Consider the following 26,524-nt stretch of genomic DNA (forward strand, 5'->3'; position numbering starts at 1 on the left):
AGCAGAGTGATACTAAGTAAGTGATACTTAGTATGTGTTCCAGATACTTACTTTTAATCAGTTTGAACATAGCGATTAATAATAAATTATTAATTTGTCATATAGAGAGCTCATAATATGCAGCTGGAGTATTAAGTGGTGCATCCAGAAGAGGAATCCTGGTGACTAGTGAGGTTCTTTTAGGATTCATTGAAAATCCTAACCTGCTTTTAGAAGGTGATTCCAAGCTTTGAGTTATCCTTCTCGATGATCAGTACAATTTGGTTGATTTTCCTACCATCTATATCTTAAAGCTTCTTAACTGACTTTGTAGATCAAGCCTAGTGGCTTCTGAAAATGTTAGTATTGCACAGTCTTTGGAGGCTTTGACAATTTGCTTGTCACCCCGTGTACATTAGTGTAACCAATATTCCTCAGTGTCTACTATGATTTCAAGGTTAATATTTGCCTGGGAATCTTCTTTGGAGGCTCACAATTCTGGTTCACTCTGAGATAGGCTTTCAGAGCTCACTTTAACATGTATACTATGCCCCCTTTAACTCCTTTAGGCAACCTAAAATAAGCTGTTCAAATGGTTTTGGATAATCAAAGGTCTTTTGAGAAGCAACGTTCATAAACTATTTAAAAAGTTTGTGAGAAACTTAAAATAAAAAAGGCACTGAAATTAGGTCTGAAGTGCTGCTAAATTAACCAGGTATAATGAGTAAAAGTTACCCTGTGTTTTCTCGGACTTGGGGAAAGTCACAGAGTAGTTCTCTTTTATCTCAATAACCTTATTGAATTTTTTTGAAGAGCAATTATTATAATACTTATAAAACTTCTCCTTCATCCTGGAATGGAGATGCCTGTAGGTGTCTCTTCCTTTAGGTACCCTTAGGTTTGGGCCTCTCTGGACTTTCACACTGCCAGGAGAAGCCTATTCTCCCCACTTACCTAAGGAAAAGTGGTGCCCCTTCTCCCTTTTCTTTCTCCAGCCATTACTTTATACAAAGTCCAACTTTATTTAATATGGGATTTGCCTACTCACTAAAATTTATTTGTAACACCAAAAATCAGTACTTGTGGTGCTTTCACAGTCATTTGTGGATGTTCGCATGCACAGGGTGGTAAAAAATTTGAGTCACCTGACATGGACTTTCCCCTCTGAACCAGGTGACACTCTGCTTTCTTGTTTCAGCTCTCATATTCTACACAAGTGTCCTTTTCATCGTCTGTTTACTGAAACATTTTTCACTAAAAGCTTTTTGTGCTTATTGTTTGTGGTTTTGCTGTTCAAAATGATTCCCAAGCAGTTTTGAGGTACTGCCTAGTGTTGTGATGTGCTTTATGGAAAACATACATGTTAGATAAGCTTCTTTCAGGCATGAATTTATAGTGCTGTTGACCATGAGTTCAATGTTAATGAATCAACTATATATTAAATAACATGTCTTTAAATAGAAATACACATAGAAAAAGATTATGTATTGATCAGTTGGCAAACATGTGACTAGAGGCTTGCAGGAACTTAACCGTGTATTTCCCTTAGGAACACTCGTTTGGTATTTGTGGCAACTTTATAGAACACAATTACTGTGAATAATGAGAATGGACTGGGACTTCCCTGGTGGCACAGTGGTTAAGAATCCGCTTGCCAATGCGGGGGACACGGGTTCGAGCCCTGGTCAGGGAAGATCCCACGTGCCGCGGAGCAACTAAGCCTGTGCACCACAACTACTGAGCCTACACTCTAGAGCCCGCGAGCCACTACTACTGAGCCTGCATGCCACAACTATTGAAGCCCGTGCGCCTAGAGCCCGTGCTCTGCAACAAGAGAAGCCACCGCAGTGAGAAGCCTGTGCACCGCAAGGAAGAGTAACCCCTGCTCGCTGCAACTAGAGAAAGCCCGCACACAGCAACGAAGACCCAATGCAGCCAAAAATAAATACGTAAATTAAAAAAAAAATAATGAAAACGGACTATGTTTAATTAAGGGTAGTGATGTATAGAGACTTTAGGTATAAACATTTCATCATTCCCTGTCTCTGAAACCATTGTTTTAGATTTGTTTAAGTACATGCATAAAGAGTTGTAATGTAAAATTTAATCTTGCTATGGGTTCAGGTTAAAAGTCATTGATTAACTTGTAAAGAAACATTTCTAAACATTATCTTCTACAAAATTAATATGTGCCTGAGGCATATTGAGTGCTCAGTGAGTATTTATTTTAGAGTAATAATTTTTGAGCATTGTAGGATTCTGGTTTTGGAGAAGAAGGCAATATCAGTGTTAGAGAATAATATTCTTTTAAGACTTTATCATATGTAGTTATGTAGACTGAGGCACATGAAAGAAAACTCAGTTGAATGTCAATTTCTGGTCCCTGCTTTGCTCTAAGCTAGCTAATCTTGAGAAATACTTAATCTCTTTGAGCCCGATTGCTTTGTCTGTGAAGTGAGGAACATTTTCAATTTGTTCAGTTTCATTTTCTTTTATCAGTATTATTCCTGACCTTAAATCATTTCCATTCTCATCAAGGAAATCATACAATTTAATGTCAAAATATACTAGCTGTCAGATTTTGTTTTACTGACTTCAACTTCAGTCTCACTGATTATTGATAAAAATGTAAGTTATGTATATGATATATCTTGACATTATATACTGGTAAGAAGAAATAAAAGAACATCCTTAAATTTTACATAATTTTTTTTTTAGGATATAGGATTCTGTTTGTTGATGTTTGTGTTTCATATGATAGTGTCCTAAATCATACAAAAAGTTTTCTCTAAAAAAAGTTTAAAATTAGAATTATAAAAAGCAAAAATGTGCTTTTATTAATACCTCATTTATTAATATTTCCTGTATGGCAGTTTCAGGTTTTAGATTATGGGTGCTTAGTTTTCTTTGTGGGACTTCATAAACTAATTTTTTTTTTTTGGAAAAATTGCTTTATGAAGCCTTAAGAAGCACTGAGTATAATTAAACTGTAGTCCAGAGTTAGATACAATTTAATAATAGTTCAATTCCAAAATAAAAGTTATTGTAGTTGAGACCATGAAATTTCCTAACACATGATTTTAATACTTTGCCCTAAATTTTCTAAAACAACTCAGAGGAACCAATATTTACAGTAGATGGCGTATTTATGAAAAATCTGGCATCACCTATTTTATATATATATATATATATATATATATATATATATATGACTCAAGATTATATGAACTAGGAAAAAGATGTTGTATATCTCAACAGCAATCCTAGAATGCAGAGTTTGAGACTGGGATTTATAACGTGGGATTTGGAAAAGGAGCAGACATCGTGTTTTCAAAACCTGAAGTTTTTCTCAAGACCGAAGTCAACATTGTAACTGCCACAGAACAGGAAAAAGGGAAGCTTTTCTCACTTTACTTGTTCATCTGCATCAGAAAGTCCAGTATCCCTGAGATAGGAACCACTGCAATAAGAAGGGAGTGAATAGGTTCTCCCAAAGGAAGATTGTTACTTCATTATGCCTCTGCCCTGGTCACCAGGAGCGAACTTTGCATTTCCCAACCTAAGGCTGGGCAGCACCGAGACGTTTCAGTTATGGTTCATCATAAACACCGCATTCTCCATCTTCATGAAATAACCTGTCTCCCATTGAATTTCCTTTGTTTCCTTTCTCGGGCTTCTGCTCTTTGTCTTTCTTCAAGTCTGTGCTTGGCTTCAGTTGCTGCATCAATGTCTCTGATTTTTAAGTTGAAAGTGACATCCTTCCAAAGGCAGCGGGATTCATACTCATTCTGATCTTCCAACTTCCTCACTTTCTTCTTGATTATAGGCAACTTCTTGGTATCTATAAAAACTACATTTTCCCCTGTTGAGTATTTTGCATACATTACACCATTCCATTCCCCTTCAATTGAGCAGAAAGATTTTTTGTCATTTGGAGAAAAAATCTCAGCAGTAATTCTGTGCTTCTTGCCCCCATAGAAACGTTTAGTGTGGAAGACGATATTGGTACTGTAGCCAGTTTTGGAACAATTAATATTGCATTCTCCACCTAGTTCCACGCAGGGCACTGTGAGGATAGACCTTCCATAACCATTGCGGAATGTGAGAATGTAATGTTCATCATGAGGTACCATTTTACAGCCTGAACCGTTTGGTCTCTGGCATCCTTCTGGTCACTAATACTCACAAACAGGTCCGGATGTGCAAAAAAGTCTGCATACATTTCTAAAAGAGATCTTCTTTCAAGAGTAAATGTTGGAAGAACTACCTTAGTAAGATCCATTCCAAGCCTAACCTGTGACAACAGATGCATGATAACACTCTTGTGCTCTTCCACCGACCCTGCCTCCCTTTCATCATCTCTCTCATCATGTGAATTGAAAAGTTCAGCATCACTTGTTCCATTGGACATGGAAGAATTAAGTGATTCCGTGGTATCTGGGCACTTTAGACTATTCCCTAAGCTGCTGTGTGTCAAGACTGAGGCAGATCCAGAGGAATCTATTAAGGACTGTGGGGATGAGCCACTCTGATGGAATTCATCCACATCATAGAATTCATCTTCACTGCTAGAATAAGAGAACTCTGGGACTGTGTTTGGAGACAAGTTGACATGGCTTGGAGAAGTTAGACTGCTTCTAGGTGGTGAGTGCCCACTGCCTGTACTATTTGGTGTTAGAGTCTGATGATGTCCCAAGGTAGCTAATACAGGTCCAACTGGTAGAGAAGATGGATGCTGCTCTGACTTACACAACTGAGCAGGTTCTGGAGGTAAGACAGTCTGGGAAGGCATTGTGTTGATCACACGTTCCAAGGGACTAGGTTGATATATTGCATCTACAGGATTAATAGTACTTTTAGCGATCTGCAGCAACACAATGCAGTGTTTAATTGATTCTACCATGCTATTTGTTGTCTTTTTGAGAGTTGCAGTTTTCTTTCTCTGTTCATCATCTTTGCAGTTTTGAAGTTTGTCATCAAAAAACTTTAACTGTTCTATCAAGATTTGTAGGCAAGCATCAGCCTCTGTAAGTTTCTTATCAAAGCTTTGGACACTAGGAACAAATCCTGAATCAAACCCCCAGGGGGCGGCGGGAAGAAGGCAGGGAGAGAACGACATTCGCGCCCACGGCCCGGCAAGCAGCAGGGTCCCTGGGGACTCAGGGGTGGGAGCCGGCCCCTCTCCCAGGCCCTCCGGGTCTAACTACTCCGCAAGTAGCCATCAAGAAAGCCATTCGCCAAGGCCCCTGCCCTCTGTGCCTCCAGGGGAGGGAGCCGAGGGCCGCTTCCGAGCACCCCCTCTTCTCCACCGTCTGCCGGATCACCGGGCTGCTGCTCAGTCGGTCTGGTCCGGTTCAGCCGGTCCCCCGGGACAGCCCCTCGCCCCCTGTGTAAACTAATTTTTGAATGTTTTTTTCCCCCTTAAAAGTGTTTAGTAGTTGATTCTGATTTCCTATTAATTATTGGATAAATATTTATTATTTTAATTAAGTCATTAGCTTATTTAATAGATTATTAGAACAAATTTTCTAAAAATACTGTTTTTTAAATTAATACCAACAGAAAATGAAATTTTCCTCTTAGTTTCTATATATTTATTACTATTTTCCACTCCCAAAATGAGTCAGAGAAATCCAATTTTTATGTAAGTCTATCAGTTAGATATTTTCAGCCTCTTCAAATATTCTGGAATTCCTGTAATTTGACTTTCAGTTGTGTCATTGAATATTTTTTATTTTTTATTGGCTGTGCTTTAAATCTGATTCTTCTACTTGGATTTTCCATTATTGACCAGGTCTATCTTTAAGAATCTGTATTACTTTGAAAGCTATTTACATGCCACAATGTAAATATAAGAGTCAGTTATCTTTATTGGCTTAAGACATTTCTTCTCTGTTCCCCTCAGTATTACACTAAAGTTATACAATGACAGTGATTTGTATTTTTATTATTCATAATTGGTAACAGAAGTGTTCTTCAGTGACCAGTACTGGTACTGTTTTTGAAATGCCAGAGTTATAAACGTTCTATTTGTTGATAGGCTGGCTGCTTACCAACAGTCTCCTCCCTTTACACACATTCTTTATGCTTTGTTTTATGATCTTTGTTCTCTCATTTTTTTACTTGGTAAGTTGCTCTTAATATGTCATTTAACCTGTTTCAGTCTTGTAAAAATATGCCTGTTAGGTTGGGTACACAAAGGGCAATTTTCTTGGGGCCTGCATTATCCCAGGCAGTGTCCCTGATTTCATGCCATTCTGTGAATAAACATCCAAGTGAAAAACGTTCTTGTTAGTGTTACGAGAGCTAGACTTTAGATACAGTTACTAAAGCAAGATTTTGATTCTAGCCTTGAAGAAATCCTGTGTATAGCAGATTTACTTTTATATATACAGGGGTACTGTGTGTGTGTGTGTGTGTGTGTGTGTATTTTTTCATTTGTGTAGGTCACTGTTTTTCAGCATGTTATTTTTAACCTGATTTCCTGTGATATTTTCATAGTTTGTCTTTGACATATACTAGCCAGCAAGATTCTGATGACCTTTATTTTCTGTAGTTTATCTTCTGAAAATAATGGATATATATATTCCTTTTTCTAAGGAACCTACCTGCTACCTCAAACCCTACCTGCTACCTCAAAGATAAAGTTTGTCTAGTGCTTGCCTGAGTTGTAAATAAGAACCACTTGACTTTTATTTTTATTTTTTTCTTCAAAAGCATAATAACATTTTATTTTTAATTTTTATTTTACACTGGAGTATAGTTGATTAACGATGTTGTTTTAATTTCAGGTGTACAGCAAAGTGATTCAGTTATACATGTATCTATTCTTTTTCAAATTCTTTTCCCATTTAGGTTTTTACAGAATATTTGGCAGAGTTCTCTGTGCTACACAGTAGGTTCTTGTTGGTTATCTGTTAGAACCACTTGACTTTTAAAAGCCACATTTAATATGTATTACATCATAGTTTATTGATTACATTTGATCATCAAAATCTCTTGCGTGAAAGAAGGTTCCCTTCCTCTTTCCCTAGAGGGCTATTTCATATCTTTCTCTTCAAATTTGTAACATCACTCTCAGCTGATAACCTTGCTTCTTCCTATTTTACAAAGAAAAGGAAAAAATAATTGAAGGAATGAGCAGGGAACTTCCAAAGACTCTGACCACTATAAAAATCTACCTACTTCCAACCGTTCCCACATTGAGAAATATGCTAAAAAGAAGTAAAGTATTTATATAATACTATTCTGCTTTTCCATCTATTACCGAAAATGTAGTATCCCCTTTTCTAACTATCCCCTTTTCTAACGTTTGAACGCTTTCTCATCATCCCCTTCTTAATTACTTAAGGATATCACTTCACTATTTCTTCTCTCTCTTGATTACATTATCAACTTTTTTGTTTTGTGCTGGATCATTCTTGTCAGTGTACAGATATGCTGCTAGTTCTCTAGTCTTAAAGAATCAAAAATCTTCTCTTGACCCCGTTTTCCCTACCAATGACTACTCCCTTTCTTTTGTTCCCTTTTGCATCCAACTCCAAACTCTTCCATACCCACCATCTCTATTCTCTTTTCCCAGTCTCTTAAATCTACTTTTATCAGACTTCAACTAACGAAAACTGCTCCTATTACTAGTTACTTCCATGTTACTGAATCCAGTGGTCGGTCAGTTCTTTGTCTCCATCCTACTTGATCTCTTGGTGGTAGTTGTCATCATTTACTTTCTCCTGCTGGATATGCTTTCTTAACTTGGCTTTACGGGTACCTCTCGTTCTTGGTTTTCCCACTTAGTCGCCTTTGCTGGCTACTTCTTTTCTTTTAGAATGTTGGAGGGTCTCAGGGGTACATCTTTAGAACTCTTCTCTTTCTACATTTATACTTCTAGTGTAATTAGAATTTAAGGATTTTTCCCCCCACACTGTAGCTTATTTCTTAGAAATTGTTGATTATAGAAGAGAAAATAAAATACTGCTATTTAAAAACTATCTTTTGGACTTTCTTGACCCCATCTTAAAGTTTGCCTTGAGAACTGTGGACCTTTGGGGGAGTGACCATCTAGTGGCAAGGGTTGGAGAGGTGGATAAGGCTGTTTTATTTAAAGATCATTGTGATATAATGTAGTTACTCTTAGGGCATGATAGAAAATGGATATTGTATTTCCTTATCTCATAAACTTAAAGGTATTTTTAAAAGGAATTTTATATAAACTTGTGTAATGTGTTGGCATTATTTTCCATAACCTCAAACATGTCCATATAGATATCTGCAAAGGATGAAATTAAAGAAGGAACGTTATGAAAAGATTCTATATCAGATCAAATTTTAGAGCCACTGTTAAAAACATAAAAGTAAACATGCTTGATGCATAAAATTTGAGAAATACGGTAAAAAAATGAATTAAAACACCTATCATACCACTGCCTAAATGCAGTTTATATTTTGAAATATTGTCTTCGATCTAGTCTTGTGCAGTTTAAAAATCATTCTATGATCATATAATGTCCTTCATTTTGTGAAAACGTCCATGTTTTCACAAATTTTTTTAATGAACATGTTTTTTATGAACATTATGTTTAAACATTATGTTTAAATATATCCCATCTCATGGGTTCCTTTGTCTTGAACATTTGGGTTTTGATTATTTTAATTTACATTTACATTTATTTTTATTTTTTGTTTTTGTGGATAAAGCTGCAGTGAGCATCCTCTGCATCATTTTTTTTTCTGTTTTAGGATTACTTCCTTAGGATAGATTGCCAGAAGTGGAGTGACTGGGTCAGAGGGTATGAACTTACGAACGTTTTTTCTTTTCTTTTTTTGAAATAAAATTTTTTACTTATGTGATGTCTAGTTGATTTATATTCATTATGAAAAATGAAAATCGTAGTGATTATATTTGGCAACTGTCAGAAAACTGTGTCTAAAGGCAAGGTTCTGTGATCAGAAAAGTTTGGGAAATTCCTAAAGTTCAAAAAAAAGCCTTTTAATCTTGGTTTATCTCAGCATTTCCTGAACTTAACTGAGCATTGAATAGGTTTTTTTTGTGATACACTTCTTAACATTTTGTGGAAGTTTGACAAAGGGTATAGTTTATGAGCTACTGATCTAAAATTTAAAAATGTTTTATTGGTTAGATTATGTTTTATTGGTCAAAGCAACTAAACTATAAACCTTTGTTCTAAAATTATTTTTAAAAGATTAAAATAAAGCTGTTTACTATATGATTTTTGTGTATGTCTTTATAAAGTCTCATACTTTTATAATTTAAACTTTCTATACTGACTCCAAAAGAACATCTTAATGTCTCCATGGCATCAAATACTTTTTACAGTCTTTAATGAAATTTGGAATATAGACATATAACATAAAAGTAGAAGATAATGTAGATTGTACAAACCTTTTTTCTCTCCCCCCATTTTTCTCTACAGAATGTGAAAACCTTTGCATCTTCTGATAGTCTAGCCAAGGTCCAAGAAGTAGCAAGCTGGCTTTTGGAAATGAATCAGGAACTGCTCTCTGTGGGCAGCAAAAGACGACGAACTGGAGGCTCTCTGAGAGGTAACCCTTCCTCAAGCCAGGCAGATGAGGAGCAGATGAATCGCGTGGTGGAGGAGGAACAGCAGCAGCAGCAGCTAAGACAACAAGAGGAGGAGCACACTGCAAGGAATGGGGAAGTCGTTGGAGCAGAACCTAGACCTGGAGACCAAAGTGATTCCCAGCAAGGACAATTGGAAGAAAACAATAACCGGTTTATTTCAGTAGATGAGGACTCCTCGGGAAACCAGGAGGAACAAGAGGAAGACGAAGAACATGCTGGTGAACAAGATGAGGAGGATGAAGAGGAAGAGGAAATGGACCAGGAGAGTGATGATTTTGATCAGTCTGATGACAGCAGCAGGGAAGATGAACATACACATAGTAACAGTGTCACAAACTCTAGTAGTATCGTGGACCTGCCTATTCACCAACTCTCCTCTCCGTTCTATACAAAGACAACAAAAGTGAGTACATTTAGTCTGCTCTTCACCTGAGAAATTTTACATATCCGTATAAATTGTAATGAAACTTTCCTCACAGCCTTTGTAGTATTGCAAAATTAATCTTCAGATGTGTAGTAATAAAATGAACTAATTTTTGTTTTACAGAAGGTATTAGAAAGTATTAGAAATAGAAATACTGATAATGGGACAATGTTATTACACATGGAGAGAGGGTATTTGATCCTATTACTATGAAAAATCATTAATATCAAATTTCATTATCAATTTTGTCCCTGGGACAGGGGTTAGTAGGTTGTGTGTAGTGGAGAGGGTTGGAGTGAAACATGGTTTGTGTAGATCAAGTAGTGAAGGCTCTTTTCTTATTTACCAAGTGCAGCTGGTCTGGTGGGCTGTGTATTCACAGGTGTTACTCCAAGGCACTAGTTACTGGAAGTTACCTCATAATTAGTTTTCTTATTATGATGAATAAGATATATCCTTTGTAAATAGTTTTCTCTTTGTTATGTAAACAAGGTAAAATTACAGTTTGAATATTAGTATTTGGTTGTTGGGGAAATCTGAATAGGTATTTTTAAAAGTTAAAATACTAGACACTGACATATTTAAGATTATGAAACATTTTTCCTACATTATAAAACAACAAGAATGTATGGTGCTGTCTTCACTGCTTGTTTTCTTCTAGTTATTTTATTAAAATTAAAACATTTAGGAACCCCAGAGGAATTGGGTTTTTTTTTCCTGATTCCATTTTAGTGGAACACTCCATTTGCTTCTCCAGGCAATTTGAATATTAAGTATAGGATAACCACACCATTTTGGTTGGTATTTGACTGGTGAGAAGTAGGAGGTGATATGAAGATACACTTAGATTCCCAACTTTCACTCAAGTTACTGCCACTACTTCCCTTGCTTGCAGTTTTCCTTTCCCTTTGCTCCTGGGAGACGGCTCTGTTGGATCTGCCTCCTTATCTCATTTAGCTGGTGGTAGCCCATGGAACTAGCCATAGCCATGTTTTAAAAGGTGGACAGTTAGACTGTTGTCTAAACTAGAGGGATCCTATCAATTCAGGGACTTGGGGACTAATCTAGTGCTGAGAGACAATTCCATTTTATACAGTCCTTGGAGGCTGTGCCAGATTTAAGGACTGGATACACTGTCACTATCACACACTGTCATTGCTTCCCAGAATTGTCCTTGCTGGATAGGCAGGGAGCTGCTGTCTGAGGTGGAAGCGGGAAGTGTTTGAGTAAATATGGAATTGCCAGTGCTAATTCTGTGGGGTGGCATGTCGGCTTCTTTCCTCAAAACATTCCTGGAAATATCACTTAAAATTGCGGTCATAACAAGGGGCAGGGATTGTGGAGAGAAAGAGGAAGCATTTCTCACTACCCAATCTTTCTATTGTATTCCCTTTCCCCCATCAAATTCCAGTCAAAATGAAATGATATAGTGTCTGGGCTTTGCTTCAGAATAATACCGAAGGGGAGAATAGGAAGGAGGGTATAGATTGGCCATGAGTTGCTAATTGTTGAAGCCGGGTTATAGGGATATGGGGGTTCGTGGGTATTCTGTGTAGTTTTCCAAGTATGTTTAAAGTTTTCCATAATAAAAAAAAATTAAGATGTAAAGAAAATGAACATACACACACACACACACACACACACACACACACACACCCCACCCAAAGTTGGAAATGAGAGTTTTCTTTACATACCTTGGTCTTGTTCACTAGCTCCTCAGTCATCTAAGTGCTGACTTCTCTTCTGCATTGAATTTTATTTTCTCTGTATTTTGGTGCTATTGAAAAGGAAATTCAATAAGGACATCATGTGCATTTTGCTGGAGTTAGAATTTATCTTAATCAATATTTCAGGCAGTGTTGCTAAGTAATGGTCTATATAAAGAGGAGAGAAAGTAAAAAGAATTATACTCAGAATGAATGAGGTATGTAGCATAACTTCTATCCTTTTTTTCCCTTCAGGCTTCTTCGCTCATAGATCTTTATCTTTGCATGCTTTCTGGTTCTTTATCATTTAAAAATTAGATAAAAATCATGAATATCCATGTAGAGTAGACTGTGAGTTAAACAATTCTTTGGAAAGGAGCATTTTAACTCAAATAATATCTTACTTATTTTACAGACATTAAAATGAATAATGGCTGAGGTAGTTTATCCTCTTATTTGCTTACTTTTAAATTTTACAGTGAATCATTTATTTAGCCCATAAACAACACACAAACAGATTAACATCATCCTCTTTAACTTGACCTGCAATAAAATAGCTTAGACACTCGGTTTAATAGTTGCATTGCTGTATCAGTTTTGCTTCGGCTTGTGAACCTTAAACTCTTTCTAAAACATGTTTATCCCTAATTTCCCTAGCCTGTCTGCAACTTTAGATTTTATTTAATTGGTTTGATCTAAGAAGGAAGTGGCTTCAAGTGGTGGTTTTCATCCCTTTTACCATCCCTGTCTCAAGGTGTTGAAGTGGTGCTTTGGATCTCAGCCAGATGGCTCTAACACAACCAATGGCAAAGCTCAAACCTTTTTTAGTGCAATTCGCCCAGCTCATATACCTGATCTCTTGATTTCTCTCCCTCAAGGTTCCTATCTCAAAAGAGGAAAATTATATCTCTCCTATTTTTTCCTGAGGATTCAGTTGTAGGAATAGGGATTTAGTATTTAATTGCATTATCTTATTTAAGAAAGAAGTTTAATCAAAACTAAGCCTTTCAGAACAATGCAAAGCTATCTATGAATTCTGCTGCATTTTAAATTAAAAACTAGAAAGCCAGCTAGACGAAATATATCATTTCCCTAAAGGAGAAATCATCATAGTGTTCAGTAGGAAAATTTCCAATATACAGATTTGATGGGTGCTTTATATTTCCCTTCCCTTCAAGATGAAACCATAAACAGAACTTTTAGATATGTCTTATACAGATTAGCTACCTCCTTAAAAACAAACATACTGAATTTAAGTCTGTTTCCCCTAGTGACTCTTGAGTTGTGAATACAATTATTGTGTTATACATACAAGGCCACAGGAGTGGACTGAGTACTAACAGCAGCAGAGCTAGATGTGTTCATGTGTTTATGTGAGTGTGTGTGTGTGTGTGTGTGTGTGTAAAACGCACTTTTGATATGCTATTTATCTTGAGGTCATTTGCCTTAATAAATACGGCAAGAAGAATATAAAACTATTTGATTGCCAAGGCAGAGATGCCCTTCTAAAAAGTAGTATGTATCTGAGATTGGCTCGTTTTCCTTTTTGTTCATTCTTGAAACGCTTCTTCAGGATCATTCCCAACAACATTTTATTTTTTCAACAACATTTTAAAAAATCATCTAGTGCTGTGTTACTTCAAAAGAAGCTGTCAGTCAGCCATGTGTATAAATCTTTTAACTACAGTAAACGGGGAAAGCTCTCACTGTTTCAAAATTACTTTATTTTGGAGCAGCTCTAAATTATTGATTATTATAAACATAAGACACTTTAAACTCTTGATCATTATACACATAAGACACTTCTACAGGTATTACCCTAAGCCACAATTTCTTTTAAATCCTCTTAAATTTTTGAGAAGAGTAAAGGTATAATAATTATTTTTAAAATCCCATTTTTTAATGTTAATATGGGATTAGCCTTCTACAGTCTTACCCAGCATACCTTTCAAATGTTTTTTGTTTGTTTGTTTGTTTTTGGGCAGTTTCTTAAACATACCCTTTGGACCGCTAGACTTATTTGGCATTCCTGAACATGCTATATATGCAAATATGATATTAATGAGAAAAACCATTTTTGGTCCTTCATTGTATTGGTCTTTTCTTTGAAAGCATATTGGAAACTATCAAAACTCTTAGGACAATCTTTTTTCCCCCTAGTCACCACAGATTTATTCTAATGGGAGCCTATGGCAATAATATAAATTAGAAATTGCAGACTTTCTTAATGTTAAGAGTTAAGGACAGTGGCAGTCAAGAATTGGTGCTTATTAAGTCCATACTGTTTGCAAGTTCCTATGAACTTGCAAACAAACTTAAGTAAGCAGAGCTTGCAGAGAGGCCAACACCCCAAAATTTCACTGTTAAGTGGCAAGAGACTTTAAGACAGATCTGCCTAATTTCAGAAAAACCCTTTCTTTCCATGCGCTATGCTGCCCCCTATGGTAGAGTTTGGCAAACATTACTAAACAAGATTTTCAGCAGAATTATAAGTCTCTAGGTTCTAGGCTCTGGAGTATGGTGGTTTTCTAATACCATATCACATTTGAAATCAACAGAGCTATCCTTTAGAAAGTACAGATTGCTTAGTTAAATGCTTTTCTTTGTGATATTTAACAAGTACTGAAGTTATGAGGGCTCAAGGCTAAAGTTATAACAGGAAGAAGTGACAATGAAATTTGAGACTGGATAACAGATATCAGTTCTCTCTGGATTCCATCAGATGTGCTTCTTAATTAGTGGTTGTGTGCCAGCTATTTCTGTAAGTTTGGTTAGTCTGCCTGCAGATTCGAAATTCAACTTGCTTCCCCGGATAGAAATGCCCATCTCTTCAGTTTTAACTCCCTGTGTCAACAGTCTTCTATATATATATATATATATATATATATATATATATTTTTTTTTTTTTTTAAATCTTGTTCCCTGAAGAGATGCCCAGCCCATACTAAAGACTTCTTTTCCATGTTTAATGTAGAGTATCAACTCATTTTCTACTAAAATGAAAAACAAATGAGATTACCATCAGGCCAGATCTTGTATCCTCCTGATCTTTTCATGAAGAGAACCATGTTTGAGCACCGATTTCTGCTTCTTCCATGTCTATCATAGTGCCTTTTATTTGTTCTCACATAACTTCATTCCTTACCTCAAATTAATATATCTTTTTTGCCATCCTGATTGTTAGATTTCTCCTAGTAACTAAGCTTTTTTTTTTTTTTTTAAGCTGCGCCTCATGGCACGTGGGATCTTAGTTCCCCAACCAGGGATCAAACCCGCACCCCCTGCAGTGGAAGCGCAGAGTCTTAACCACTGGACTGCCAGGGAAGTCCCTAAGCAGTTTTTTTTTAAACCCTTTTTCCCTCAAATAAGAAATAAGTGTTTAGTAAAAATATGTATATATTCAAAGAAGCAGTATGTTAGTGTATAAGAGGCCTGAGACTTTCTTGTCTCTAGATTCTAAACAATAGAGGAACTAGGGACAAGGATCACTAACCAGTCAGGGGATCAAAATTACAGTTTTGTTTCTAGTCCAGCATCTTTCAGCTACTCCCTTGAGCCAGACCTACTGGCAAACTTTGTAGGACAATGTGGGTAACAACTGAAATCAAATAGGGTTCTAAATTCTACTTTATTTAGGTAGAGTTCTAGAGAGCGATGGCCATGTCACGAAGTCCCTGGCCTTGTCTTGTTCGTGTAAGACAAAGAACCAAAGTTTAAATTCTGTTAGGTGGAGAGAGGTCCAGAGAGCAGTCATCTTGAATAACATCCACTAGGAAACATAGCCAAACAAATAGCCATGCCTCCTGCATTTGTGAAGGAGGACAGACTGGAAACATTCACTCAACCCAGTTTAACCCAATTTTAAACATGTGGAGAGGGTGGAAGCGGAGGGAAGGGGACAGACTGGAGGAGATGGGTTTCCCCTAACTTAGTAGAGTGAAAAGAGCTTTTCAGACTTGAACTTGAATTCTGATTTTGCCGCTCATTATATGGCCATAAATATGTAATCTCATTGAACTGTTTCCTTATCTGTAAAATAAGACTATAATACCTACTTCACAGGGTTTTTGTAAGGATTGAGTAAAATAATTTATGTCAAGCAAGTAGTGTAGTGCCTGGGACACGCAAGTAGTGTAGTGCCTGGGACACGCAAGTAGTTTGCAGATGTAAGCCTGTGGCCTCCTTTTGTCTGTCTCTTATCCTTCATCCCTAATCTCACAGAACACACTTCATTCCCCACAGAAGATATCAGTCTATATACTTTTTATGACCTTTAGTGTTCAGTCATCATATCACCCTCTAGTGGGAAAAGTTATTAATAGAGAAATAGATAAATACTTTTTAAAGGATGCTCAGGAGGAGTGGGAGCATACTATAATAAGGTGGGCTGATCTCTAATAAAAATAAGAATAGAACAAATTTCCAAGGGGATGCTTTTCACAGATCTTCCTAGTTGATAGGTAGGCATCATTTCCTTCTATTAGAATTTGTCAGTTTCTCTAAATTTTCTTCTTCTAAAACATCTGTATACTTTCAATGCTTTGTGAATTTTACAACTGGATGCCAAAATGAACTTTAGTTTATGGTCAATTTCTAATTAATTCCTGTTAGTGCAGTTTTAAAAATACTTATTAACATTATTTTAAACCATAATAGCTCTCAATGTTGGTCATGTTTAAATCTGTTATCCTGTTCACTGCAAATAATTAATTAATTATGGATTTTAATTATAGACCAAAACAAATCTTCCCACAGAATGGAGAATTTAAAAAATTTTTAATAGTGTTCCATTGATTTGTACTTTATGCAGATGATAACCTTCTCTGAAGTGTCCACAAATACCACAAATAGTTATACTCAAAATGTTCCTGAGGCAGATTGTTTCATATGTATATAATTAAAATGAACTGATGTTTATTAATGTTGTTTTTGTTGGTGATAAGGAAGAGGGTATGAAAAGGATAAAGGGGTTCTGTTTTTACTTTGGTAGGTAACTCCAAAATTAAGTCTCAAGGGCCCATCATTCACCCAGGCATCAGTCCTGCATTTCTACCTGTCTCTTGGGCATTGTCACCTGAGTGGTCCACTGAAAGCTAAAACTACTACTGTATGTATTTCTTCCTACCAGTTTTTAATTTTCCTTTTTAGATTTTCTAGTCTCTTAATACCCTAGTCTTCTGTTCATTTGGTGAAAAAATGGTTTGACTTTTTCTTATCGTCTAAGTCTGTGGGTTTGCTGAAGAGTTTAACACATATGAACACTTGATCTTCCTTTTTCTTACCCCCAGGCACTTGTAAGATAAAAATTGAAGAGTCATGTTTAAAAATCTTAAGAGCATCTTTGCTTAATGTTTCTGTTTGCACCGGGCTATAATGCCATGTCCTTGACCATGCGTTCCCAGTATGAAGTACTGGATGAATTTTTAAAAATGAATTTTTGTTCTGTATGGATCAGACCTCAATTTTAAGTATCTGGTGCTCCATTTCCCACTGATGAAGCCAAATCCATAGGTGGACACTTGAAGTTTTTCACAATCTTACCAATTTTTTTCTACCTGATTTCATCTCCATTTCTCCCCTTGCTTTTAATAAACTCTAGCCAGATCCTTCAAATTCCAGGCCAAATTCCATCTCTATCTTTACACCTTCCTAGAATTAGAAAATTCAGTTCCTTGAACCCGTTGTTGGTTCTCTATGTTACAGTTCATTTGGTGTTACTTTGTGACTCTTGCGGTAAGTTTTGTCTTGAGTTGACATTTAATTCTTTTATTTTTTGAACAGTAGAAATTTGATGTATTTGTCTCTAGTGCTGATTCAGGTTGAGAATTGAAGTTTCACAGATTGCAATGTGAGCAATTCTCATTCACCTCTTAAGATGTACCCAAGCTAGACTATAAATTATAAATAAGCATGCCATTTAAGTTTAGTTTAAAACTCAGATATTCATTATAAAGATAGTTACATTGAGGAACATTATAATAACAATTAGCAATTGACTCCCCTGAGGAGAAGTTAAAACCCTAGTTTAAGAACTATGTTGCTAAGATGCAGAAATCAATTGCAGGTAACTCATACAGTCATTAAAAGTCATATTTTTAAAGGAAATTTAATAACAGGAAAACCTTAAAATATAACATTTACTAAAAATATAGAACTCAAAACTATGTATATAATATGATCCTAACTATGAAATAAACATACGATAATCTATATATATGCATGGGAAAAGATCAGAAAGAATTAAACCAAATGTTAGAAATTATTTCTGAATGTGGTTATTTCTGTTTTTTCTTATATACTTTTCAGAATTTCCCAAGCTTGTTATAACAGGCATATATTACTATTATTTATTAGGGAAAAAAAACTATATCTACTAGAAACCAGTTCTTATTCTACTTACTTAGTCTTTTTAGATAACTTCCATAATGTATAATGCTCCAGTGGAAGACTGGATAAAAAGACATCTTTCACAAGGAAGGGCATTATATAATGATCTCTTCATGAAAATGCAGCTGAATATAGTGGGAAAAAAGCAATGAAATCTTTAAGAGTTCTTTGAATAACCAATTCTTCACCTCTCTAGGACTCAGGTGCCGTGCTGGCAATTCTCTAAGGTCACTTTACCACATTATTAGAGGAGTAGTAGTTAACATGGTGGTATCTTTCTTTGTTTTTAAGACATTTATTTAATATATGGTTTCTTCAGAGTTACTTAGAGTAGCCTTGGCAGCACTTTTGGCTGTCCCTGAAACATGAATATCTTTCATTTAAACATCCTGTGAGCAATTTTTCAGAACCCATCTTTTGAAATATAATTCTGCAGTGCTTTACCAGGAAGTCACTAGTGCTTTTCCTCCCCTCCCCTGTTCCCAACGCTTCATTTCTTCAAACTGATTAATATATTTAAACTGCTTAGGTTTTCCATCCTAGTTTTAAGTCTCCTGAGATAGAATCCGAAGGGGACCTTTGAGATCACCAAGTCCAAACCTGTGCCCAGTAGCTTTATCAAGAGACTTGGGCTTGAAAATGAAGTCATCACTAGGGAATACTACAGTGTGGAGTAGCATTGTATTTTTAGACAGTTCTTTATGTGGACATCTATTACCTTTCTTTGGTCCTTCCTCTTCAATGTAGAGCAGTAACAGCCTTTCTTATAGGAGAAGACTGCTGTCATATTCATCCATAATCTTCTCTCCAGACTTAATGCCTTCAACATGTTTTCTAGGATCACCATCCTGGTTACCCTTCTCTGGACAAATTGATCTTGAAGTGTTGTATGCTATAGTCAGTGGAGATGCTGCTCAGGTGTAGCAGGGCCAGACTATTCCCTGTTCTTACTCTGAACCTCATCAGTGCAATGGCAAGCTGCACTGATAACAATACTACTACTACTAATAAACCACTTATTGAACACTATTTACTATGTGCTAGGACACTGCTAAATGCTCTCCATATATAACCTCATTTAATCTCAACAGTCCTGTTATGTTGGTTCTGAGTTTTATCTCCATATTAGAGGTGAGAAACAAGTGAAGAGAAGTTAAGTAATTCGTCATTGGTCAGTCATGTGGTAAGTAGTGGAGCTAGGAATTTGAACCTAGATCTCATTCTGGGTCCAAGTTGCACTTTGTTAAAATTTGAAAATTCAATGAAACAGTAATTTTGGGAGGAGGGGGACAGTAAAATAACCCATAAAACCAGCTAATATCTGTTTTTATCCCCACCCCCCAAGAATTTCCCTATCTTAATCTCTACTCCCATGCTATATTTATTATGACTCATTTCATATTATATTAAATTTGTTTTCCTATCTCCCTCCTATTCAAGCCCTTTGATTTCTTATCTTGCCTAAGAGTACTTATCATGTGTAAGGCACCCATATACCTAATAATTTGTCACTAAATAATTAGTGAATAAATTTTTACGTATTACTTGCCAGTCCTTAACCACACGGATACATATTTTGCATAGCTAGGGTCAGTGTATATACTGTTTCGCATTTCTGCTGCTTCTAACATCCATGTGCAGATTTTTGTGTAGGCAGAAGTTTTCATCTCCTTTGGGTAAATACCAATGAGCATGATTGCTGGATAGTATGGTAAGAGTATGTTTAATTTTGTAAGAAATTGCCAAACTCTTCCAGAGTGGCTGTACCATTCAGCACTCCCACCAGCAATGAATGAGAGTTCCTGTTGCCAGCATTTGATGTTGTCAGTGTTTTGGATTTTGGCCTCTCTAATAAGCATGTAGTAGTACTTCATTGTTGTTTTAATTTGAAATTCTCTAATGACATAGGATATTCAACATCTTTTCATATGTTTACTTGCCATTTGTATATCTTCTTCAGTGAGGTGTCTGTACAGATCTTTTGCCTGTTTTTTAATCAGGTTGTTTGTTTTCTTATTGTTTCATTTTAAGAGTTCTTTATATATTTTGGATAACAGGCCTCTATCGTATTGTCTCTTACAAGTATTTTCTCCTAATCAGTGGCTTGTCTTCTCATTCTCTTGACATCGTTTTTCACAGAGCAGTTTTTAATGAAGTCAAGTTATCAATTATTTCTTTCATAGATTGTACCTTTAGTGTTGTATTTAGAAAGTCTTCAGCATATCTAATGTCATCTAGGTTTTATTCTATGTTATTTTCTAGGAGTTTTATAGTTTTGTATTTTACATTTAGGTCTATGATCTATTTTGAGTTAGTTTTTGCATGTGTATGTCCAGTTGTTCCAGTACCATTTGTTGAATAGGCTATCTTTGTCCCATTGTATTGCCTTTGCTCCTTTGTCAAAGATCAGTCAGTTGATTATATTTATAATGTAATGTAGGTCTGTTTCTGGGCTCTTTATTTTGTTACTTTTTTTTTTGTATCCACAACATCTTTCCCCAGCATGACCCGTGGAAGTCATTGTTGGATAGCTTTCCTCTGTTGAATCACAACCCTGGTGTATAGGTTAGGCAGGTAATATTAGACAGACTTGTGTGCTGAAAAGAATAGGAGGTAAGAAGGCTTATCTGCTCTCTCTCAGTTGAGCCTCAGTTTCTTCATCATTAAACAGGAATAGGATACCTGACCTTATTGCAAAGGGTTGTGTGGAGTTGAAATGACATGATGAATGTGAAATGCTTTGCAAGTGTTAAAAAGCTGTGCAAACATATGTGTCATTTTTTATCGTCCTTATTATCTCCATTGGTGACATGATCATAAGCAAGGCAGGTATTATCCAGTGTTGCCCTTGCATATTTTTTCTTATTCATTTGCTTACTGGGTTTCTTCTTCCCCAGTTGAGACATGCATCTTTGCTCTTGTGATCAGTGAAGGATTCCTTCCAACATGATAAGAAGTGAATCTAAATGATGACAAGCTCGTTATTACAAGTTTTAAGACCTACTTACTGTGGAGAAATGCTTGTGCATTATCAAGAAAACAAGTTTGGAAAGGAAAATGAGGACATTTTGTCCCTTTGATTGATTTGTCTATTCTTCTACCAGTACCGCACTGTCTTGATTAGTCAGTCCTCTGCCTCTGACTTTGTTGTTTTCTTTCAATATTGAATTGGCTATTCTGGGTCTTTTGCCTCTCTATATAAACTTTAGAATCAGCTTATCAATATCCACAAAATAACTTGCTGGGATTTTGATTGGGATTGCATTGAATCTATACATCAGGTTGTGAAAAACTGGCATCTTGATAATGAGTCTTTCTATCTAAGATCATGGACTATCTCTCCATTTAGTTAGTTCTTTGGTATCTTTCATCAGAGTTATAGTTTTCCTCATAGAGACCTTGGACATGTTTTGTTAGATTTATGACTAAGTATTTCATTTTGGGGGGTGCTAATGTAAAGGGTAATGCATTTTTAATTTCAAATTTATTTGTTTATTGCTGGTACATAGGAAAGTGATTCCTTGCTATGATCACTTATTAGTTCCAGTAGTTTTTTTCTTGTTGTTGATCCTTTCTGATTTTCTTCATAGATGATCATGTCATATGTGAATAAAGACAGTTTTATGTCTTCCTTCCTAATCTGCATGTTCCTTATTTCCTTTTCTTGTCTTACTGCATTTGCTCGGACTCCTAGTATGATGTCGAAAAGCAGTAGTGAGAGAAGACACCCTTGCCTTGCTCCTGATCTTATTTCCTTCAGCTTGTTTCTGCCCTACCCTCTACCTCAGCAGCAGCAGTTTATTTGACATTTCTGAGAACAGAGGAATTCAGACTACTTTGATACCTTTGCTTAAGCTTTTTCCTTCTCTTTTAAATGTCTTCTTCCCTCTGTAGCCTCTTTCAAATTTCTGTCCTTCTTTTTAAGATCCATTTCAAATCTTACCTCCTTTACGAATATTTCGCAGAACTCCGAGCAAAATTCTGTATCTCCATTAGGTCTTTGTTTTTAACTTATATTGTGATAGTTGTAGTCAGCTTTTTTTTTTTAATTTATATATATTTAGGTTGTTGATTCTCTAGATGATTGATTCATCAGATTGTAAATTCTTTAAGATTCTGCTGTGTCTTACAGGACTTTGTACTTTGCATGTAGAAAATGCTTAAAAATTGAATTCAGTTTTCAGAAAACAAAATCTTATGTATTTTTATAAACACAGTCTAGTTTAATCCTGTTCCACTTAATGTGAATGTTTATAGGTTTTTGAACCTAAGTACAAGACTTTAAATTTGTCCCTATTAGATTTTCTATTGTTATTTGCCATCGTGCCTCCATCCTCACTGAGTTCACATTTTGGCTCCTTTACCAAGTTCTTGTTTGTTTGGTTTTTTTAAAAAATAAATTTATTTATTTATTTATTTTTGGCTGTGTTGGGTCTTCGTTGCTACGCTTGGGCTTTCTTTAGTTGTGGCGAGCGGGGGCTGCTCTTCATTGCAGTGCGTGGGCTTCTCATGGCGGTGTCTTCTCTTGTTGTGGAGCATGGGCTTCAGGTGCGTGGGCTTCAGTAGTTGTGGCTCGCGGGCTCTAGAGTGCAGGCTCAGTAGTTGTGGCGCACAGGCTTAGTTGCTCCACGGCATGTGGGATCTTCCCCGACCAGGGCTCGAACCCGTGTCCCCTGCATTAGCAGGCAGATTCCTAACCACTGTGCCACCAGGGAAGTCCCCAAGTTCTTGTTTACTAAGATTATTTTGTATTAAAATTCTGTCTTCCAGCTTTTTCATTGTCCCTCCCACTTTTGTAGTTCTCAACACATATGTATCCACATTCAAATAATTAAATCAGTGATATCTTCAGTGAGGAAATGAAACCTAGGCTGAGACCTATAGGATAGGAATTAGTGTTGGGAGGCTGTAAAGAAATGAAAATGAGGAGTTGTAACATTTTTGAACAGTGGCAGAATTTTTAGAAGTAATTATAGAACCTTTCTAGGTGACTATTTGAATATATTCCACATATCTATATGGGTTAATATTGGGCAAATTTGTTTAAATTTTCTTTGTTTATATCCTGTCTGTTTCTAGTGATTTACTGATGGCTAAGTGGTACTTTGAGGGGTCATTTGTAGAGTTTCCAGGCTGTAGTCAACTTACTGCCTTGACATTTGGAGGGTTGATCTTGATACCAAGTACAAGAACTTCAGATCTTTCTGTGGTTTCTGAAGTTTTAACTCGGAAATATTATTTGCTTAAAGTTATAGGAAGTGAATGACAGAGCTAGGAGTATAATTTAGATCTTGCTCATATACCAGTCCCCACCTTCCCCCTACAAAACTCCAATACATAAACAATAAATACATATTTTTAAAACCTGTAATAAACTTAGGTCCATTTTGAAATTAGTGTTTCACCAACTTTATTTAGACAGTAATAATCAATTTTATGTAATAAAAAATAATAATCAAATCTCCTCTGAGTCTACTTTTTTACACTGACTTTTGTCCTAAAATCTCAATCCCATCTTTGACCTCTCTTCTGGGGAATACAGTTTTCATGTATTTCATTGCTTTGGTTGCTGTAATGAATGTCTGTCATCTATAAATTATGATAAAGAGAAAAACCAAGTTGGATGAATTATAGAAGTAGAATACAGAGAAAGGAAAATACGATTAGAGAATATGGATTAGTTGTGTTCTAAATACCTACCTAATTTGTAGTCATGACACTATTATTTTTGTTTCTTCTTTGAAAATTTCCTTAAATTTAATACTGTTTAGTTTTAATTGAGAAATGTTGTTTCTTCTCTGTTTAGAATTGGGTTTTTTTTTTTATGGAAAATCTTTAAAAACATTTAAGAATTCTTTCAGAATCTTTTGGATACTCTAAACATGGATGGTAGTTCAAAAGAAAGCACGTAGAAGTAAAGCCACAGAAGATACAACCTATTTGGGTTTTTATAGAAGTCATACATGAACATGTTTAACATACTTAGTAAATCAGAGAAAGTATTATTTTTTACTATGAAATGTCATATGTAAGAATTAAGAATTCATCTGTTTCTTCATTGAACACTAGAGGGCCATATGGTACCTTATTGTTGCTTTTAGCATGTTTAAATATAGTTAGTAAGTGCTTTTTTCTCTTATACTTTGTGTTCTACTACACTATTCCTTGCTCAGAATTAGAAATTAATATTTGGAGTAGTTATGTGCCCTGTCATATAATATGTGAGATACCTAGTGTTGTCTTTTTTTTTAACCAGCAACTAGCATATATTCATTTTGCTATTTTAAAACAACAATGCCAACAAAAAGTGAACAAAAAGTGAGCCTTGGGATGACAGTACATATGTGCCCAAACTTACTGTGCTTTGGGAATATGTGTATGCTTTTTGAAAATTTCTCAAGTATATGCACATAAGTGCATTAAAAACAAAAGTCTTGTCATTGTTAGTTGCTCTGGGCATCCTCATCATGGGTGTGAGAAAAGAATGATCCGTCCAAGACGCTGTCTTTCTTGTTTTGATTTCCTCTTTTGTTAACATAGAAGGTAATATTGCAGCATAGAGCCAGATCATCCTGAACTAAAGAATATTTGAGCAGATGATTCTTCTTCCTCAATTTCTTTTAGTTGCTTGGGGTGAAGAAATGAGAAATATAATCTACAATTCCCAAACAGGCGGTGTGAATGAGTGAAGAAAGAGTCATGACTGAGCCAGTAAGGTTGCTCAGGCTCTTACGAACCACAGGGCACATTTGTGCAGGATCCAAAAACACTGACTTTGAGCCACGTTTGACCTCTGGATTACTATTTATCTTTGATAGCTTCTAAAAAGGAAATTCAACATCTTAAGTATAGGCTTGGTTAAATTTTTATTTCTCCCTCAGACATACTTTAGAGAGCACTGCTCGTTATTAATTTCTATATTATGTTTTGGAGGGAAAATAAGGGCATTTTCTCTTCAGCTACTATTTATACTTCCCTCTTTGTGAAGGAAGATTAGAATGAACTCAGCGGAAACACATTGTTTATACCTAGAGGAGGGCCTGATCATGTGACAGAGAGAAGGCGCAATAATACAGTTAAAGATTTCAAAGAACCTTATCTTTTGAGTTTCTCTTCCTTGTATTTGTTAATTTTAATGTCTTAAATTATTTCCTCAGATTAGTTACTATCAATATAATGAAGTGACAAAACTTCGATCTTTAATTCTAAATTACACTGAGGAGTTAGTCCTTTTGAATATTGATGAACTTCTTTTCAACTTAGTCACTGCTATGATAAACAGTATTCTCTAACTGATAAAGTTATATTTTGTATATGTTTGCTTTTTTTTGAATCATTACCATTTTCTGAAAACCGCATTTATTGCTGTATTTTTACAGCTAACATTAGCCTAAGTGATAAAACACTGAGCTAGAATTCTGATCTTTTTGCTCAGATAGTGAAATTAGCTACTAATAGAATAATTTATTTGGTGAATGTTAAATGGTCAATAGTGTAAAACACAGAAAAAAACCAGATCAGTATCTGGATATGGTGAGAAACACCTGAACTTCTCCTTCCTAGAGAAGGAGAGGTATTAGATGCTCTTGATGGATTGAAGACATTAAAATCCTGCCTCTGTAACATGTTTCTGGAGGAAACATTAGCTTACTAGTTTAAATTTTGTTCAATTTAGCAACATTACTGAGCACCAGAAGAATTGCCATTTTCCTTCTAAGATGTGCCACAATTTGATCCTAGCTTTTATGGGAGTGGGGAGAGGAAGGCGTGGGGCACAGTACTACTGTAAATGCATACAACCACCGTAAGGATGTTGTGTTTCCAAAGGTTAATGGGGGAGGGGCAAGTGCAGGCTTGAGGGTATGGTGTATTTCACAAAGGTTTGGGAAAATCTGGTTAGTATGATGAGTACTAGAAATGTTTCTAGAATACCATTCACCTGTCTTGTAACTAGTTTCCAGCAGTGATTCCTGGACTACGCTGAAATGATTTTCTTCCAGAAAATCTTCTTAATCTCATTTCCCCCATCACAATTTATAGGAGACACAAACTCAAGGCATAGGGACCAGAAAGGTAATTTAAACGAATGAAATAGACTAAGTATAAGACCTGGGGAGCCAAAGCATCTCTAGATAAAGGGGATGACTGAAAATTGGGATACTGATATTGCCATATTTTCCAATTTTTCAAAAGTCACTGGAATTCCAGATTTTTCAATGATAATGTCTCAATTTTTTGTATGTTGGCATCCATATTTTTCAAATACATTTCTGTGGGCTGGTTTGACCTATAGACCACCCGTTTCCACTAGACGTTGTATGTGGAAGAAGAGTGTGCTGTTCATCACTCATTGCAGAATTAAAATAGTTTGCATCTAGTGCAGATCCATTAAGGGCATTGAGTTGGTTGGAGTGGGAGAGCACCGTA

General features: G+C 35.9%; 2 protein-coding genes across 9 annotated transcripts in view; one reads left to right on the forward strand and one right to left on the reverse strand.

Annotated features, from left to right (window-relative positions):
- Positions 1 to 26,524, forward strand: part of FBXW7 (F-box and WD repeat domain containing 7) — a 203,252-nt gene that overhangs the window by 104,499 nt on the left and 72,229 nt on the right. For 5 of the 8 annotated variants that reach the window (XM_061192528.1, XM_061192530.1, XM_061192531.1 and 2 more), the window contains one exon: positions 9,411 to 9,983. In XM_061192528.1, the coding sequence (XP_061048511.1) occupies positions 9,480 to 9,983 (504 nt within the window). In that variant the 5' untranslated portion in view covers positions 9,411 to 9,479. Of the gene's footprint in view, positions 1 to 8,715; positions 8,766 to 9,410; positions 10,014 to 26,524 lie in introns of those variants that run through there. The other 3 variants (XM_061192529.1, XM_061192535.1, XM_061192532.1) reach the window with 3 other exon arrangements.
- LOC133092328 (oxysterol-binding protein-related protein 9-like) lies at positions 3,603 to 5,213 on the reverse strand. The gene is given in 3 exon segments (XM_061191602.1): positions 3,603 to 4,100; positions 4,103 to 5,061; positions 5,189 to 5,213. Coding segments are annotated over 3 exon segments (1,482 nt in total).

This window comes from Eubalaena glacialis, chromosome 5 (assembly GCF_028564815.1).
Source record: "Eubalaena glacialis isolate mEubGla1 chromosome 5, mEubGla1.1.hap2.+ XY, whole genome shotgun sequence".
NCBI lineage: Eukaryota > Metazoa > Chordata > Mammalia > Artiodactyla > Balaenidae > Eubalaena > Eubalaena glacialis.